We start from the raw sequence: 16,940 nt of genomic DNA, 5'->3' as shown, positions 1-16,940 counted from the left end.
CCAAAAGTCAGAGACACCATTGACACTGGAAAATTCTCAAAAAGATGATTATTTTACAATTTCAAATTTACGTAGTAGAGTGGAGTTGATTGTAGACGTTAAGGGTTGGAAACAAAATTCGGGAAAAGTATTTTCGAGCAGCCCAAAATCGGAGACTCCATTGACACTGAAAAATTCTTAAAAAGACTATTTATTTACAATATCACATCTACGTGGTAGAGAGGGGTTGATTTGAGACATTAAGGGTTGGAGCCAGAAATTAGAGTGGGTATTATTGAGGAGCCCAAAAATCAGAGTCTCCATTGACACTAGAAAATTCTCAAAAAGATTATTTTTTTGCAATTTCATATGTACGTGGTAGAGAGGGGTTGATTTTACACGTTAAAGATTGGAGCCATAAATAGGAGTGGTTACCCAGTAGACACAACATTTTAGAACGTAATTGAAACGTCCTAAAAACGTTTCTTGAACGTACAAGTCAAAAAACGTCCTTTGAACGTTTTAAAAACTGTCCTAAGTCAGACCAAATTATGTTCTAAAAACATTTTATGTTTGAAATACGTCTTTAAAACGTCTCTGGCACATTGTATGTTTACGAAACTTTATATGGACTGACACTGTAAAATTCGGAAAATATTATTTTTGAATAAAGTCATAATTGCCTGTTAAGATGGGGCTGTTTTTTAGCGTTAAGGGTTGGAGCCCAAAAATCATTTTTATTGTTTTTGAAGAGCCCAGAAAGCAGAGACACTAGTAGCACTGTAAAATTTGAAAAAGATTATTTTTGGGCAAAGTCATGATTGCTTGTTAAGATGTGGATGTTTTTTAACGTTAAGGGTTAAACCACAAAAATCAGCGCTGGTATTTTTGACGAGCTCAAACATTTGGAGATTCTACATGTGATTAGTTTCAAGTGCCTTCACGGCATTACTTCTTGATTTTATTTCGGTTTGGCGTAGGATTAAGATCTCGGAACTCTTGCTATTAAAGCATAGGTCTAAAAGTTTTAGGCGTTAGGCCACGCCCCTTTAATCTCAGGACCTGATTTCCTATGCTTTTAGATTATTTCTACTACGTAGATATCATATCTGCGTAGTCATATCTGATTAAAATTTAATTGGGTATATTAATTGGGTCGCTGAATTCGAATCTGAGGCCCAAATAAACAATTTGGTTCATACTTTTTCGAAAATCCCAAAAATAGACGTAAAATCGGCGAATAAAGCGATTTTTCTTGTATACTTTTGCAACAAAAAAATTCTTCATGCCCGGTGGTCTAAATCAGCATATCCTTATGTTTTTGGGGTCGCTAAATCCGAATCCGGAGTCAAGATAACCCAGTTGGCTCATATTTGATCGAAAAATGCAAAAATAGAGGTAAAATCTACGAACACAGCGATTTTACGTGCATATTTGTGGAAAAAAAATCTTTATCCCCGCTGGACTTATCCAGCACATCCTTATGTTTTTGGTCTCACTAATTCTGAATCTTTGGTAAACTAGGCTGCCTTATGAATTTGAAGCTACATTTTCTTCATTCGCATATAAATAAGTTTCCACACAACCTTGGAGACTTTAGTGAAGAGCAAGGCGAACGTTTCCACCAGGATATAAAAGAGATGGAGAAGCGATATCAGGGATGTTGGAATATCAACATGATGGCTGACTACTGTTGGAGTTTAAAACGAGATCAAGTCAATCAAGGTACCAAACGAAAGCGAAACCCACTACGTAGATCTTTTGAGAACAAAAAGGTTCGATACAAGCGATATAGATAAAAAAAAATAAAAGAACCCTATAACCGTGAGAGGCAAGGGGACTCACGGTAATAAAGCACCCCAAATGGAACAGAATTTACTACGTCCACGTCGTTTTTCCTGGGTAACGCTAGAAGTAAATAAAACTTATTTACAAAAAATCTTACTATTGCCATGCAAGGAGACTAACGCAAATTAAAAACCCTGAAACATGAGACGCAAAGGGAATCTACAGTGAACGACAACCCTAGTCGAGGAAGGTAAAGGTTTAAAGGTTTTCGTCGATCTCACGTCTTATTTTGCGTTTTTCGAAAAAATATGAGCCAACTGGGTTGATCGAACCCTTGATTCAGAATCAGTGATTCTAAAATCATAAGGATATGCTGGATAAGTCCACCGGGGATAAAGATATATATTTTTTGCTAAAATATGCACGAAGACCCGCTGTTTTCGTCGATTTTACCTATATTTTTGCATTTTTCGATCAAATATAAGCCAACTGGGTTATCTTGACCCCGGATTCCGATTCAGCGATCCAAAAAACATAAGGATATGCTGATTTAGACCACCGAGCATGAAAATTTTTTTTGTTGCAAAAGTATACAAGAAAAATCGCGGTATTAGTTGATCTTACGTCTATTTTTTTCGTTTTTCAGAAAAATACGAGCCAACTTGGTTATTTGGACACCGGATTCGAATTCAGCGACCCCAAAACATATAGATATGCTAGGGTAGTCTGTCGGACAGACCACTTTTTTGTGTGCTGGTGTTATCTATGATTGTTGGGCTCCTCAAAAATACCCGCTTTGATTTTTAGGCCCCAGCCCTTGACATCTAAAATCAACCCCACTCTACCACGTAGATATGAAATTGTAAAAACAACATCTTTTTGAGAATTTTTTAGTTTAAATGGAGTCTCTGATTTTTGGGCTACTTGGAAATACCCATTGGGCGCAAGCGTTAAAGAACATCTTCAGAACCGCTTAAAAATGTCGTGAGTCAGGCCATATCACGTTCCATTTCTTGCACGTACAAGTCAAAAGACGTTATTTGAGCGTTTTAAAAACTGTCCTAAGTCAGGCGAAATAATGTTCTAAAAACGATTAATGTTCGAAATACGTGTATAAATCATTTCTAGAAACTGTATTTTAATAGAAAGTTATTTGGACTGACTTAGGACGTTTTCAACTGTTATAATGACGTTTTTTAACGTTTATGCCCACTAGGTATCGCATATTTTACCTTAGAAAGCCACACATTTCAGGCAACATTTTTTTTTTATTTGAATGGATTGTTTTTTTCAATTATTTGGGAAAAGAAATACAAAATCAAGGATTCTTATAATTTTAATAATTTTTTAATTTAATTAAGAATGACAAATCTAGTCCCATTTATTTATATGATATTCAATGTTAAATTATTCACTTTTGCAGTATCGACATTTCAATAAACTTTTCCTATCTTAATTCACTAATTTGGTCTACAAATTTTGTTTTCAATTTAAAAATCTACGAATCTGTTGCTCATATTGATTGTTCACCGAGGGTGCGCGTTGCGTATCTCAGCTACAGCCATATATACGCACATAGGAGTGTCTACAGAATTCGCCTATTTAACTCCTACTTTCAGTCGAGTATCTCATATGCATTTGCCAGGCCAGTATTTCTCTAAACCTTTTGGCTATCTTGTACATTTAAAAGTTTTGTTTATACAGTTTTTTTCCTGAGTGATTATATATGCATATCAACACCAAAATGATTAGGAGAAACAAAGTGCGCAGATTGTAAAACGGTAACTGCATTTGGAACATAGAACTCATTCCTTAGTGGCAGCAAATAAACAATATCGCGTTTAGTTGCATCGTTTATGTGTTGTTAGGTTAGCGCCAAATGGGAATTCGTGTCCGTAAACCTTTTCTTCTGTATACAAAAATGACAAAGTGATTGAACGGGGAAAAATTACAAAAAAATGACGAAGAATCTAAAATTAACAAAAAATAAGAAAAATTGAAATCATAATGAAAGAGGAGAAAAGATAAATTCGTCCAAAAAGGAGGAGAGTTAAATTAGGTGAAATATATATGTTCACCCTATTTAGTGTTTTATTACATCATTGACCCTTTCTTATTGAGGTAATGGAGCAGTGAGAAGAAATCTTATAAAAAAAGTACTAGAAGTCTTTTATTCGTGATTGAATTACTATTATTTCAATAAGTTCTAAAACAGTAACCACTGCGATAATGTCTGGTTTTCACTCTTGTGAAAAACGTACATAGAAACGATAAAGATGTATGAAGAAAGTATGTCAGTTAAGAAAGAGGTATGTACATAAGTAAAATATTATGTCATATTTAGAATTATAGTTATAAAAGAAGAAAAATTACAAGTGCTTATTACGAAGCATATTTCAATTGTAATCTTAACGTACGATTACCTATTGTAATTATATTTTTTTCTGATATAAATATCCTTTAACGTTCGAGAAAAGTAAACTATTTAGTGTAATCAGTAATGTAATTAATTTTAAATTAATTAATAGATTAATTAATTAATTTTCTATTAATTTAAGTTCATTTTCAATTATTTTTTTGAAGATTTTTGGTCTTTTTTGGTCGATTTAGGGATTTTTGAACTGAATCCATTTTTTTAAATATTGGACCGTATGACCAGAATAAAACACATTCTCTCATTAATGATATTAACGGTCAAAGAATTTTCACAGTCTGACTGAGGAAACTTTTTTAAACGTTCAAATGAGGTCTTTTGACTTGAACTAAAATTTTGTGCCCGCTGGAAAAGCCTACAATTATATTTTCGGTACGGAATTTATTTGGTTTGGTTAAGAGTAATACTATTCGGCATAAAATTTAAGAAAGTGATTGGAACACCCTAAAAACGTTTCTTGGACGTAAAAGTCAAAAGACGTTATTTGAAAGTTTAAAAGGCTGTCCTAAGTCAGACAAAATAATGATCGAAAAAAGTTTTATGTTCTAAATACGTCTTCAAAACCTCTCTTGAACATCGTATGTTTATGGAATGGTATTTGGACTGACATAGGCCATTTTTGAACCGCTCTAATGATGTTCCTTAACGTTTGTGCCCACTGGGAAACTAGTATTTTTGGTTAAAAACTTGTTTTTCATGCAAATTAAACTTCTTGTCTGAATGTTGAAGTATTTTGTTAAAAATTTATTTTGACATTCTTATTGGAGATTTTGTCAAATGTCAACGTTTTTAGAACCTCTGAACCCGAAAAGCCGTTTTTGACGAACGTGTGTTTCTGTCTGTTTGTATTTATGTGTATGTATGTATATATGTATTTATGTACGTTCGTTTCCACGTATGTATAATTCCAGTGGGTACGAAATTTAAGAACGTAATTAGAACATCCTAAAAGTGTTTCTCTGACGTACAACTCATAAGACGTTATTTGTATGTGTTAAAACCTACCCTGAGTCAGAATATATAATTTTTTAAAAACGTTTTATGTTCGAAACACGTCTTTGAATCATCTTTTGAACATTTTGTGTTTATGGAACATTATTTCGACTGACTTAATACATTTTTTACATCGTTTTAATGGTGTTATTTAACGTTTGGGCCCACTGGAAATATGTGTATGTGTGTATGTATAACTGGCTGTGAGTACGATAACTTCGGAAAGAATTGACAGGTTGGATTTACCTTTGGTATACTCTTTTAGTGTCAAAAATTAGACTTTAAATTCGCTAGCCAGCTATTTTGGATACAAATTAAAGAAATGCGAGGAATTCAAAAATGTTTGAGACCAGTTTTTTCAAGGTCTTACCATTTTATGTACGGTCGAACATATTCGGAAACTAGAAGAATCTATCTTCACGACTTTTATCGATAAAAAGAAAATTAACAGAGTTACAGCATTTTTAATATAGCAAAAAAACAAATCAAAATTAACATTTTAAGCCAAACATCGCATATGATCCCAGTGGGCACAAGCGTTAAAGAACATCATTAGAACGCTTCAAAAACGTCTTAACTGGATCCAAATAACGCTCCATAAACATACAATGGTCCAGCGACGTTTTAAAGACATATTTCGAACATGAAACGTTTTTAGAACATTATTTGGTCTGACTTAGGACAGCTTTTAAAAGGTAAAATAACGTATTTTGACTTGTACGTTTAAGGAACGTTTTCAGGACGTTCCAATTACGTTCTTAAATTTTGTGCCCACTGGGTTATCTAAGACTTTTTACACACCTCGTGTCTTTTGGCCTAATATTAGGATTTTCTATTTTCTGCATATTGTTCACGATAAATAAAAAAACAAAATGACGAGTCCTATAAAAAATGGTTGGTAGTAGTTTTTTTATAGAAATTTTCAAAAACTATACTTCTCTTTAAGACTTTCTTTTTTCGTATTTTGGGTTAAAATTTGACTGCTGTGGTGTCAAATTTCGGACAATTCTTAATACTTTCTCGATCATAAATGATGAGAGTGCAATAAATTAAAAAAATTTTGTATCTATTTTAAGGATGAACAACTGTTTTCTACCAATGTGTTTTCGTACCTTTTGATGTTTTCCCACAAATTTTATTGTAATTTTAAATGTTATTATTTTATACGAATCAAAAAAAAGCTACGCGTCCTATGAAGAAATGATTTTGAGCAAATTTGTTGATCTTCTTTGTTATCACAATTTTTGTTTATTTATCTTTTTTCGTATATTTTCGTGAATTTCATCAAATGTCGACGTTTAGAGGCCCTTTGAGTCAGAAAAAAAGTTTTTAGTCGGTTTCCCAGTGGGCACCAAATTTTATAACGTGATTGGAACGTCCTTAAAACGTTTTTTGGACGTACAAGTCAAAAGATGTTATTTAAACGTTTTAAAAACTGTTATAAGTCAGACCAGACAATGTTCTAAAAACGTTTTATGTTTGAATTACGTCTTTAAAACGTCTCTGGAACATTGTATATTTATGGAACGTAATATGAACTGATTTAGGACATTTTTAAGCTGTTTTAAAGATGTTCTTTAACGCTTCTGCCCAATGGGCTTTGTCTGTCCAGCGTCGTCGTCGTCATTGTTCTTGTTGTTGTCGTCGTCTGCATACTGGATAACTTTCGAAAGCCTAGTCAGATTGCATTGTGCTTCGGCACACAATTTGTGGGTCCAAAAAGAAAGATCAAGTTCGTTACACAGCCATTTTTGATAAGAATTAAAAAAGTTAGAACTTTTTCAAAAATTTCGACAAGATAAATTTTTTGTTTTAACACTTCTACGCGTTTCTTAAATTTCCTATAAAATGAAGATAGCCTAATTCTCATCCGTAGTGAAAAGATAGACCAAACCTTATTTATACTAAGATGATAGACGCTTTCTTAGCGGTAACGGAACCATATCCTAATATTTGTAGATCCCATCTATTTGAAGTCAAACAAAGCGTGATATGGAGAAAAGTGAAGAAAATAAACATTTTACTTTATAGACGTGCGCAAGAGAAACAGCCAGCCGAGGCCTCGCATTTGCCACTTGCACGAGCATATAGACTGCTGACTGAGATTTTTTAATTCTTAATTACTCATTATTATTAAGATAATGTAATCACTCATGGAAGCAGATTCGGAGCCGAAATGATAAATTTTTTATTATTGAACATTAAGCTTTAACTTTAATTAAGAATGTTTTAGGTACTTACATTCATTCTTTGGAATTTTCAAAACTTTAAATTATGTCAAAAGGAAGCGGAAAGGAAGACACAATAAGTGAAAAAGTGGATGTAACAACTTTTTTAACGGTCTAAGGGTTGGCTTCCGTTTCCATTACCCAGAGAGGATACACGGTGTTTTACGAGTGCGATCATTTTTAGGCTGGGAAGAAGTGAAAAGATGAGTGAGTACCGTGAGAGTGTGGTGAGTAAGGTGACTGGGTTGAAAGTTCAAATATGAATGAAGGGAGCGTTAGAAAGTGCGAATTTAAATGAAAAAATATAGAAATTGACGAGAGATGGTTTTGAGGTTGGGTTCGCTTCGGCAGGACACTGGAGTTTTTTGGCAGTAGGTAGGAGTTCGAAGGGTGTAAATGGATAAGGAATTAAATAGCCATACATTATCAATAGAAATCTTTGTAAGAGGGTGAGTTTTGGAAAAAGTTTTAAAATTTTTGGGGTATATAGAAAGTGGCAAGTGAGGGGGAGTTGCGGCAATGGGTCAGTTAACAGAGTAGACTAGCATTTCGGTCAGGGGGAGTCTGCAGCATGAATTAGGAAGAAGACAGAGTGAGTTAAATGAGAAAATTGAAGTAGATAGGGATAGGGATAGCAAATAGAGAGAAGGTAGCGGCGTAGACGAGGCGAGCAGTGAGGGAAGTGCATATGGCACGTTCGCTACGCCTTTTAATCTCGTAGCAGCGGCAGAATCGAAAGATAGAAGGGGACATAGGCGTGTGAGGACGACGAATTTGGAAAAGCTTAGCTCGAAATCAAAGTAGTTCTTACACAGGTGGGAACAGTCGGCGAGAGCGAATAGCAGCGAGAGTATGAATAGTGAAAGGGAAAAAACGGTTATCGAGAGACAGGGATTAAAGGGATATGTTTGAGAAACTATTAGCTCTTATAAAGTGATAGAGAATAGGCAGAGGGAGAATAAGGATGTTAAGAAAAAAGGACATGAAACTGCTAGAGAAGAGAGTGAGCAAACTAGAACTAAGGAATGAGCCTAAGTTGGAAGAGAAAGGAAGTTTAAAAGGAATAAAAGAGTGTGAGGTGGTTAAGAATGTGCAGAATGAAAAGTGGTGCGTTCGATGGATTGAGGTTGAAAGAAGAGTGGATGAAGAAGAGAGAGCGAAAAGGGAAAAGAAAATAATAGTCAAGAGTTTGAAAGCGGCAGTGAAAGGGCAGATAAAGAGATTATGAAGCTGATGAGACGTATCGGCGCGCAAGTTAGAGTGGTAGGGATAAAAAGGCTAGGAGGGAAGAAAGAGGGAAAATAATGTATTTTCTTAGAGAACTTGGTGAGTGAGCAGGGTGAGTAAAGGAAATAAATGTAAAAAGATCGATGTTAAAGTAGCGTTCTGGAACGTATCAGGATTTAAATGACGGCCAAAGAATATTAGAGAGAATTGCAGAAGCGGGCTGTGATAATGATGAGTAAGACGTAGGTGGATAAGAAGGAGTGTAAGGGCATGAAAAGAATATGACCTAAAGAAATTGAGTGGAAGATGCAGTCAGCAAGAAAGTAGAACGTAAAAGTGAGAGGAATGGGTGCCACGGTATCATGGGCAAGAAAGTAACTTGTTGTAGTGAAAGAAAAAGAAGACTGAATAAAAGAAAATGATAGAACAATGATTAGAAGAATGAAATTAAGAAAAGTTATTGTGAATGTAGTATGCGTGTACAGATGGAGAGGTGAAGAGGGAGGATTGGGAACAATAGGGAAATTGACACGGAAAACAGAGGAGAGGCTGGTCCTAATAGGAGGAGATTTGAATGCATGGACCGGGGATCAAGGAGGAGAAGTATGGGGCAGATAAAAGGAAGTGTTTATAACAGAATCGAAACAAAAGGAAACGGCTCGGGTTAGGACGAAATCGGTATTCGCGACAGGTGGAGGGACGTTCGTCCGGCCGGATCCGCCTAGATAGTGTACTGCTAGCTTCTCAGGGGCCTCCGCGACGAGACAAGTTCAGGAGCACCTGATGCTGTGCCTCGCTGATACCGCAAAGTCGGATATGGGAGCGCCTATTGCTCCGACGATGTGGTTGGATTCCCTGAGAAAGGTTCCTTTGGGATTGGGATGTGCCTGAAATTGGTCGCGTTTAGAAGCACCCAACGCCGCGACACATTAAAACTCGAGGGACGGATATGGGAGCGCCCATTGCTCCGTTACTCGAGCCAGGGAGTTTCCCCAGGTTTAAGGATGTCCGAAGGTGCCTGAAATAAGTCGCATTTGTAGGCACCTAATGCCGCGACACATTGGAACTCGATAGACGGACATGGGAGCGCCCATTGCTCCGTCACTTGAGCCAGGAAACCTTTAAAGGGGTAGAGGTCTAGGTCATAATTTCGTATCCGTTCAGTTCTATCTGGCCGAAGGTACCTGAAATGAGTTGCGTTTGGGGGCATAAAATGCCGCGATTCATTTGAACTCGAGGAACGGATATAAGAGAGCCCATTGTTCCACCGCTCGAGCCGGCTGCCCGAGGAGGTGTCGTCTGGTCGGCGTTGTATCCAGAGATCACCGAGGTAGGACGTGTTCGGGAGCACCCGATGCCAAGGCCTACTGGTACTCGAGAGGTGTATATGAAAGCACCCATCGATCCAACGTTCGAGTCGGCTGGCCGATTTCGTCTCCAGGGTTCACCGAGGCAGGACGTGATCGGGAGCATCCGATGCCATGGCCTACTGGTACTCGAAAGGTGGATATGGAAGCACCCATTGCTCCACTGCTCGAGCCGGCTGCCCGAGGAGTTGTTTCGGTCGAAAGACGGTCGCGCTTTTATACCGTCCCAAACCGGTTTCGTGGCGCAAAGGCGCGTGCGCAGTGTGGCCTGTGAGACGTCGGCATACACACAGTGTATGTGACGCATACGAATCGTTACAAACTTTTTATTTCCTTAAATTAGCCGGATTGAAGTCTGGAACAGAGGGTTTAATTTCGGCATGTAAAGACAGTCTTATTTCCACCTTAACATACCGTCGTCACATTTTGAGCCAAGACATTCCCGATGATAGCTGCAGGGCGTGCCATGCAAACCCCAAGTATCTAGCATACAAATTATGTAGTTGTTTGACTATATACTTGTTCTTTCACTAAGTGGATTATACATTTATAGCAAATCGATGCATAGTCAGTGGGCACGAAGTATAAGAACATAATTGGAACGTCCTAAAAACGTTTCTTAAACGTACGCGTTAAAAGACGTTATTTAAACGTCTTAAAAACTGTCCTGACTCAGACCAAATAATGTTTTAAAAACGTTTTATGTTAGAAATATGTATTTAAAAAGTCATTGGAACATTGTGTGATTATGGACCGTTATATGGACTGACTTAGAACATTTTTGAGCCGTTCTTATGATGCTCTTTGAGGTTTGTGCCCACTGGGTAAAGTTATATTAAAAGATTATTACTTAATCTATATATGTCTATGTATTTAGACTTCATATGATTGTATTTAACTTTCTTGTGGCTTTAAACTATATGAAATATAGATATAATTATATTGATGATAGTTATAATTATAGTGATCCTATAATCGTAGAATCTGCAATTATCGTCTCAATAATCAAGCATCGGTTGTTTCATCGATATTCTCTGAGTTCCTATCCCTCCACGCTAACACTTTAAGTATCTTGTGGTTTTTATCTTACCGACTGTAGTACAGTTACCATAGTTAGGTTCAAATTGAGAGAAAATCCGTAATGAGCTTTTTTATAATTGGTGGCGTTACACTATTTCATATGGAATAAGGTAGTTTCTGCCTATTTTTGGAAGTCATGTCGGAATTATCAAATTTTGGAATGTAACAAGCATCGAAATGAAAATAACAAGATAATGGGTAGGGAAATCGGGGGATACGACAGTGAGTAAGAAGCAAGACATTTTAAGCCTAACGATTTTCGCAATTTTAATAGCGGATATGGAAAGTAAGCTAGTGGCTGAACTCGTCTGAGGAGTTATGGTAGGAGGGTATAAGGTATGGTCACTCGCGTATGCAGATGGCATAGTGCTGCGAGCAAAGAGCTAAGAGGCCTTAAAGGAGATGGTTAAGACATTGAGAAGGTAGATTTATAATAATAGGTTAGAACTAAATGCAGAAAAGACCAAGTTTATGGTGTTCAGGAAAGGAGGTGGAAGAAATAAGGGAGATGAGTGGAAGTGGAACGAAAAGGCGGTGCACAAGACGAAAGAGTTTTTTTACCTAAGCTTCCATTTTGGGAAGAATGGGAAAATGGATGGTCACTTCAAAGAGAAAAAGTGAGAAGGGCAAATGTAGTGATGACGCAGGTGTAGGGGCTGGGACATAAGTTGGTCGCAGTTGAATTTGGAAGGAGAAAGAAATGGTTCGAGGCGCTAGTGTTGAGTGTCTTACTTTATATAGTGGACGTGTGGGGGTGGAAGGAAAAAGAGGAGGTTAACAGGATACAAAAGATGTATGTAAAATAGGCACTGGAGTTGGCAAAGAAAACGCCTAGTAACATTTTCAGAAGGTAGAGGGGAAGATAAATGTAGGGATTAAGACAGGAAGACGAGGGGGTGGAAAGATGGAGGCTGTAAGGAAAAGGGATTTTAGAGCCAATGCATTGCAGATGGATCAAGTGAGAAGGATGTACAAGAAAGGAAAGAAGGTACTATAGGCAGATGGGAACGTGTACAAATGTTCTTCTGTTAATTTCCATTTATTTAAAAAATTCGAAGTATTTAAATAATCTGTTTTTGTCGAAAATTCGTCTAAAATTTGTTTTTTGAGACCGGAATGGCAGTTTATTGTCTTAAAAAGACTTTATTCATTTCCAAATTTCTTCCTATCTTTCAAACAATTAATTATTATTTTCAATATTTCATTTTTCTTAAATTATGGTAGAAAAGTAAGCTTTACTTGTAATAAACCTATAGATTTGAATTTCAAGGTATCTTGTCTACATTATCTAATAAATCCTAAATTGTTTAAACAATCTTAATTTGTTTACACAATTTCTTTTGTTTAATTCGCCTAAAATTCTGTTTTTTGTACATCGCACTAGCCACCTGTTATTTGTTGGTGATATTTTTCATATTGAAAAAATTCCATTGTTTAAATAATACAATTATTATTTATTCTCAATATTTCATCAAATCATATTAAAGAAATCATCTTTTTTGGTAATTGAGTCATGATGTTAGTTGTTTATCAATAAATTTTGAAAGAATTTTCTCATACAAAATTTGAATATATCTCTTCTCTGCTAACAGTTTTTTAAACGAGTGCTTGAAATACCATTAACTACTAATATACTAATAGTCACCGGCGACTTCTACTAACAGTGTTATAATATTTGACCTTAAATTTTTTCATTGAGAGACTTCTCTAACATTCTTAGGTATGCCCCTATTGGGGATGTATATTCAGCAGAGACCTTCGGCTCTTTGTATAATGGCATTCTTGTTCCCCACTTTTTCCAAAGGACCCTCCATATTCAATAGGGCTGCTTCTTCCTTTGTTCCCCTGTCACTTTGTACCGTTAGTAGTAGCGGTTAGTTTTTTGGCTGTGACAATGTTAGCTACGTTTATATTTAACATGGAAGAGTTACGGCAAAAAGTGTTTTTAGTTGATTTTGAAGTGCAGCAAATTATTGAAAATAATCTTCTAAGTACAAACATAATGCAGACAACTTTAAATACTGGAAAGAACAATGGTGCTTGTAAGTTGCTAGAGGTTGCCATGGGGGATGATAAAATAATGTTTTCTTGTCGTTAACATATGGCTGAAATATACATGCAAGCGGCTTTCGAAACAAAGTTTGGGCAGACAGCGGGTCCAGATGTTCCGTTCTTCAAGAAATTGCGAAATTCCTAGAGTACCATAAAGCATACGAAATTCAAGTCTGGAGTGGAATATCGGTTGGTGGTGAAAGCTGTGATCTTTTTGATAGCCTCGGAGCTCTATTGGCACTAGGTATACCGTAAAGTACCCTAAATGTGAGATATTTGAGCGATATTAGGCAGGCTGTAGTACTTGCTTAGGCATTAGGCTTAGCCTTGTATGAGCCATTCAGTTCTTGGTAATATGGTGATGATGCCCCTTCCTCTGGCATAGGTGGTGTCATTCCCGAAGAGACATTAGTGTTCTGGTTATCCGCAACAGTATTCGGCGTTGCGGTTCTGTTCAAATCAAGCGATTGGTTACTTCGTGCCTGATTTCCTTTGCATTTGTCATTTTTGCGTAGAGAACATTTACGACAGAGATTTAAGCTTTTCAAACATCAATGGCTAACTTAGCGTAGCAGAAGTAGGTCAGCATACCAATGATTGTCAGTCGTAGACCTACATACGTACTGTGAATCAACAGCGACTGTTTAGCTTCACTTCAGATTATTAACTCTGGTGTGTCTCAGGACTCTTGGATCATTTGTCCATAGTCCCTGGATAGTAAGTTATAAAGTCCTCATGCTGCATTCTGATGCTATTTTGATTAATCCAACCCCTTTTAAGGTTATTTGTTCGTCGGGGCAAGGAGGGCAGATTAGATCGGCCATTAAACGTCCTTGCGTGAAGTAGATCCAGCTTTCCCTCTACCATTTCCCACGGTAGACTGAACAGGAACGGAATGTACAGAAAACAGATCTTTCGAAGCATGATATTGTATGCCGCCAAAGATTGTTTGGATCTGTGCCGACGTTAACAATGAGGGGTGGAGGTCTCCTTTTGGCGCAATGTGAATCAGATCGAGATTGTTCAGCTGATCATAGATATTCGTCCACTCCAATTTCGATGGCGTATTTGTTCTAATTGAGACCTTATCAGATGCGTTTTCTGTCTGACTTCTTCTAAGAAGCCAGCAAGAGAGCTATCTTTCGTGTTCTCATTTGTTTTGGTAGTTGGGTTGAAAAATTTTGCTTGGTACTCTGTTTCAGCTCCTCCATTGTTCGATGCTCTTTCTAGAGTCGTTCAGCAGCATCCATCTTAGTTTTCATTTTGTATTTGCTTATTATCTGTGCGCAATTATATTCTTGAGTTGGTCCGCAGTACTCAAGTAAGTCCTTAAAGAACGTCAAGTACATTTTTTTTCGTTTTATTTTTGCCTACAAAAATAGGGATGCTTTGATCGTGAAAGTTCCAGTTGCACGTTTGTCGAATTTAGTCTTCCTCACACCCTTGAAGATAATGACTTTATCATCAACCTTTGCTATCAGTGGCCTTGCCTTTTCGTCATAACGTACCTTCGACGTTTCTTTAGCTTTTATCATGTTTTCGGCTGCAATTTTCTTAATTTCAATTCACTTTATAATTAAATCGGGTATGTAGGATCAACAGGTTTCTAAACTTTCCTCGGATGGGAAGGAGTTAGGCATGCGCGCAATATTCCCGTATATAACTCCGAAGGGGGTGAAGATGGTAGATTCGTGTGCCGATGTATTGTATGCGAACATCGCGAAGGGTAGTAACCTATCCCAAACATCGCAGTCTTTCACGTAATGCTTGATGTAATCGGTAAGTTCGAAATGACTACGTTTCAGGGAACCGTTAGTTTGTGTGCGGTGCCCAGATGTAGTAATTCCCTTGACCCCGAATATTTTTCTTATCTTGCGCCTTATGCTGCTTACCAAGCTTCCCCCTTGATCCGTAAGGATACAACATGGGGCTCCGTATTTCGCAACTAAGTGCGTGGCTACCGCGTGAACGATTATATCTTTCTTAATGTCGGAAACAGGAACGACTATGCAAAGCTTGCTGCAATTATCTTGCATGGTTAGTATGTGCTTATTACCGCTGAGAGTGGTAGCGAGTTTGCCGACAGTATCGAGGGACGCTCTGTCAAATGCACTGATCGGGGTATCCGTAATGACCATTAGTTCGCGTGTGCGCACCCTTATGAGCTTATTTTCCAGACAGCTCTTTCAGTGCCTAACATGACTACCATGGAACATGTCGACTAGCAGTTCGGCCATATTGTTCTGAGGTAAATTACCCAGCAGATCTCTTGAATTAGCCAGTTCACATGCCTTTTGTTTGTCTCCACCTAGAGATTTTTTAAATTATTCTAGTCGCGAAAACACATTCTTTCAGTCAGTCTCGTCAAAGTTATTTCTTTTTACCACGATGGAGCGCACCTTATTTTTACCAAACGGCGTAACCAGGAACTGTCCCCTCTAAAGTCTATTCTCCCATAGGTTTTGGGGATAAACGCGTTACGTTGCTTATAGAAGCTTGAAAATGGGTTTCGTCGGTTCACAGTCCTCCGAAATAAGGTGGAGGTAATTGTCTCTGCAGTATGTAAGAGGCTCAGTCTATTCGTGCTGTATGACGCCTTCATTTGGGGTAGGCGGATGTGAATTAGCTCTATTCACTACTCCTTAAATAGCATCCCCTGTATTTGAGGAGAAAGAGGAATCATCTATATGCGGCAGATGTACATTCAGGGTGTTTCTCGGTGAGTGTCTCTTGGCTCTCCTGAAATAAACGTGGGTGGAATGAGTTGCCACGGGAGTATAATGTTCTTCTTGGTGAAAGGCATCCCTTTTTGCTCGTTGTCTTCTTCCATTCCATTACTGTTGGCTGCTAGAGTTGAACTAGCAGCGGGTATGGACGAAGTGACTGACGTCTGGATTAACTACCATCTCTAGGGTTGAGTGCCAATGATGGGAGGCTCTATCACCTCGGGTGAGTCCTTAAACCGAACGGTGCTTCCTCTGTCCAGCCCGAAATTTTTCTCGGGTAGTTTTTCTGTGCCTAACGCAGTATCCATAGGTTTTAAAGCGTCCCTCGGGTCAAGGTGGACTTCATCAAGTCCTTTCTTGTATTAGAAGTAGAACTGCTGAGCTTCTAATGATTGGTCGAATTTGTATATGGATCGTTGTCGTCCTGTCCCTTTCATAATAGATTTAAACGGTTTTTTTCAAGTGTCTTTAATTATTCTAGCCGTGATGGCGTATCATACCATCGTCACTGTCTCGGAAGGGGACTGGAATACACTATAGAATCTGCTTGGACAGTAAGCATAATAAGACGCTGTTTCTTTTAAAAAGTGCTGGAGCTTGGTGCATGATTGTCTTAGGGAACATTGCTTCTGTGAATTCCTAATCGCACTAGATAGTCAGCCATCTCATTACCTTCTATCCCTTGGTGACCGGGGACGTGATTCCATGTCGGATTAAGGGTTTTTAGTACCTTTCTCAGTTCTTCGAAATCTGTCCAATTGACGACAGGTTTACCAATAGTTGTATAGCTCTCCCGTTTTGTTGTAAATGCATGCGATGTTTACATATACATTTGAAGTTTTATTACATAAACTTCCAAGTGGGAACAACATTTTAGAACATAATTAGAACGTCTTAAAAACGTTTCTTGGACGTGATAGCCACAAAACGTCTTGAACATTTAAAAAGCTGCCCTAAGTCAGAGCAAATAATGTTCTTATAACGTTTTATGTTCGAAATATGTCTTTAAAACGTCTCTGGAACATTGTATGTATATGGATCGTATGTATATGGATTACGTATGTAT

The 16,940-nt window shown here is 37.5% G+C and overlaps 1 protein-coding gene across 7 annotated transcripts in view; it reads left to right on the top strand.

Annotated features, from left to right (window-relative positions):
* The first annotated feature begins 3,356 nt into the window (after positions 1 to 3,356).
* Positions 3,357 to 16,940, top strand: part of LOC117167137 (alpha-catulin) — a 453,685-nt gene continuing 440,101 nt past the window's right edge. For 6 of the 7 annotated variants that reach the window (XM_033351833.1, XM_033351832.1, XM_033351834.1 and 3 more), the window contains exon 1: positions 3,357 to 4,076. In XM_033351833.1, coding sequence (XP_033207724.1) covers positions 4,044 to 4,076 — 33 coding nt within the window. In that variant the 5' untranslated portion in view covers positions 3,357 to 4,043. The remainder of the gene's footprint in view (positions 4,077 to 16,940) is intronic. The other variant, XM_033351828.1, reaches the window with a different exon arrangement.

Source organism: Belonocnema kinseyi, chromosome 2, assembly GCF_010883055.1.
Source record: "Belonocnema kinseyi isolate 2016_QV_RU_SX_M_011 chromosome 2, B_treatae_v1, whole genome shotgun sequence".
NCBI lineage: Eukaryota > Metazoa > Arthropoda > Insecta > Hymenoptera > Cynipidae > Belonocnema > Belonocnema kinseyi.
Note: the sequence above shows the minus strand (reverse complement) of the source record. Positions and strands in the feature narration are given on the sequence as shown.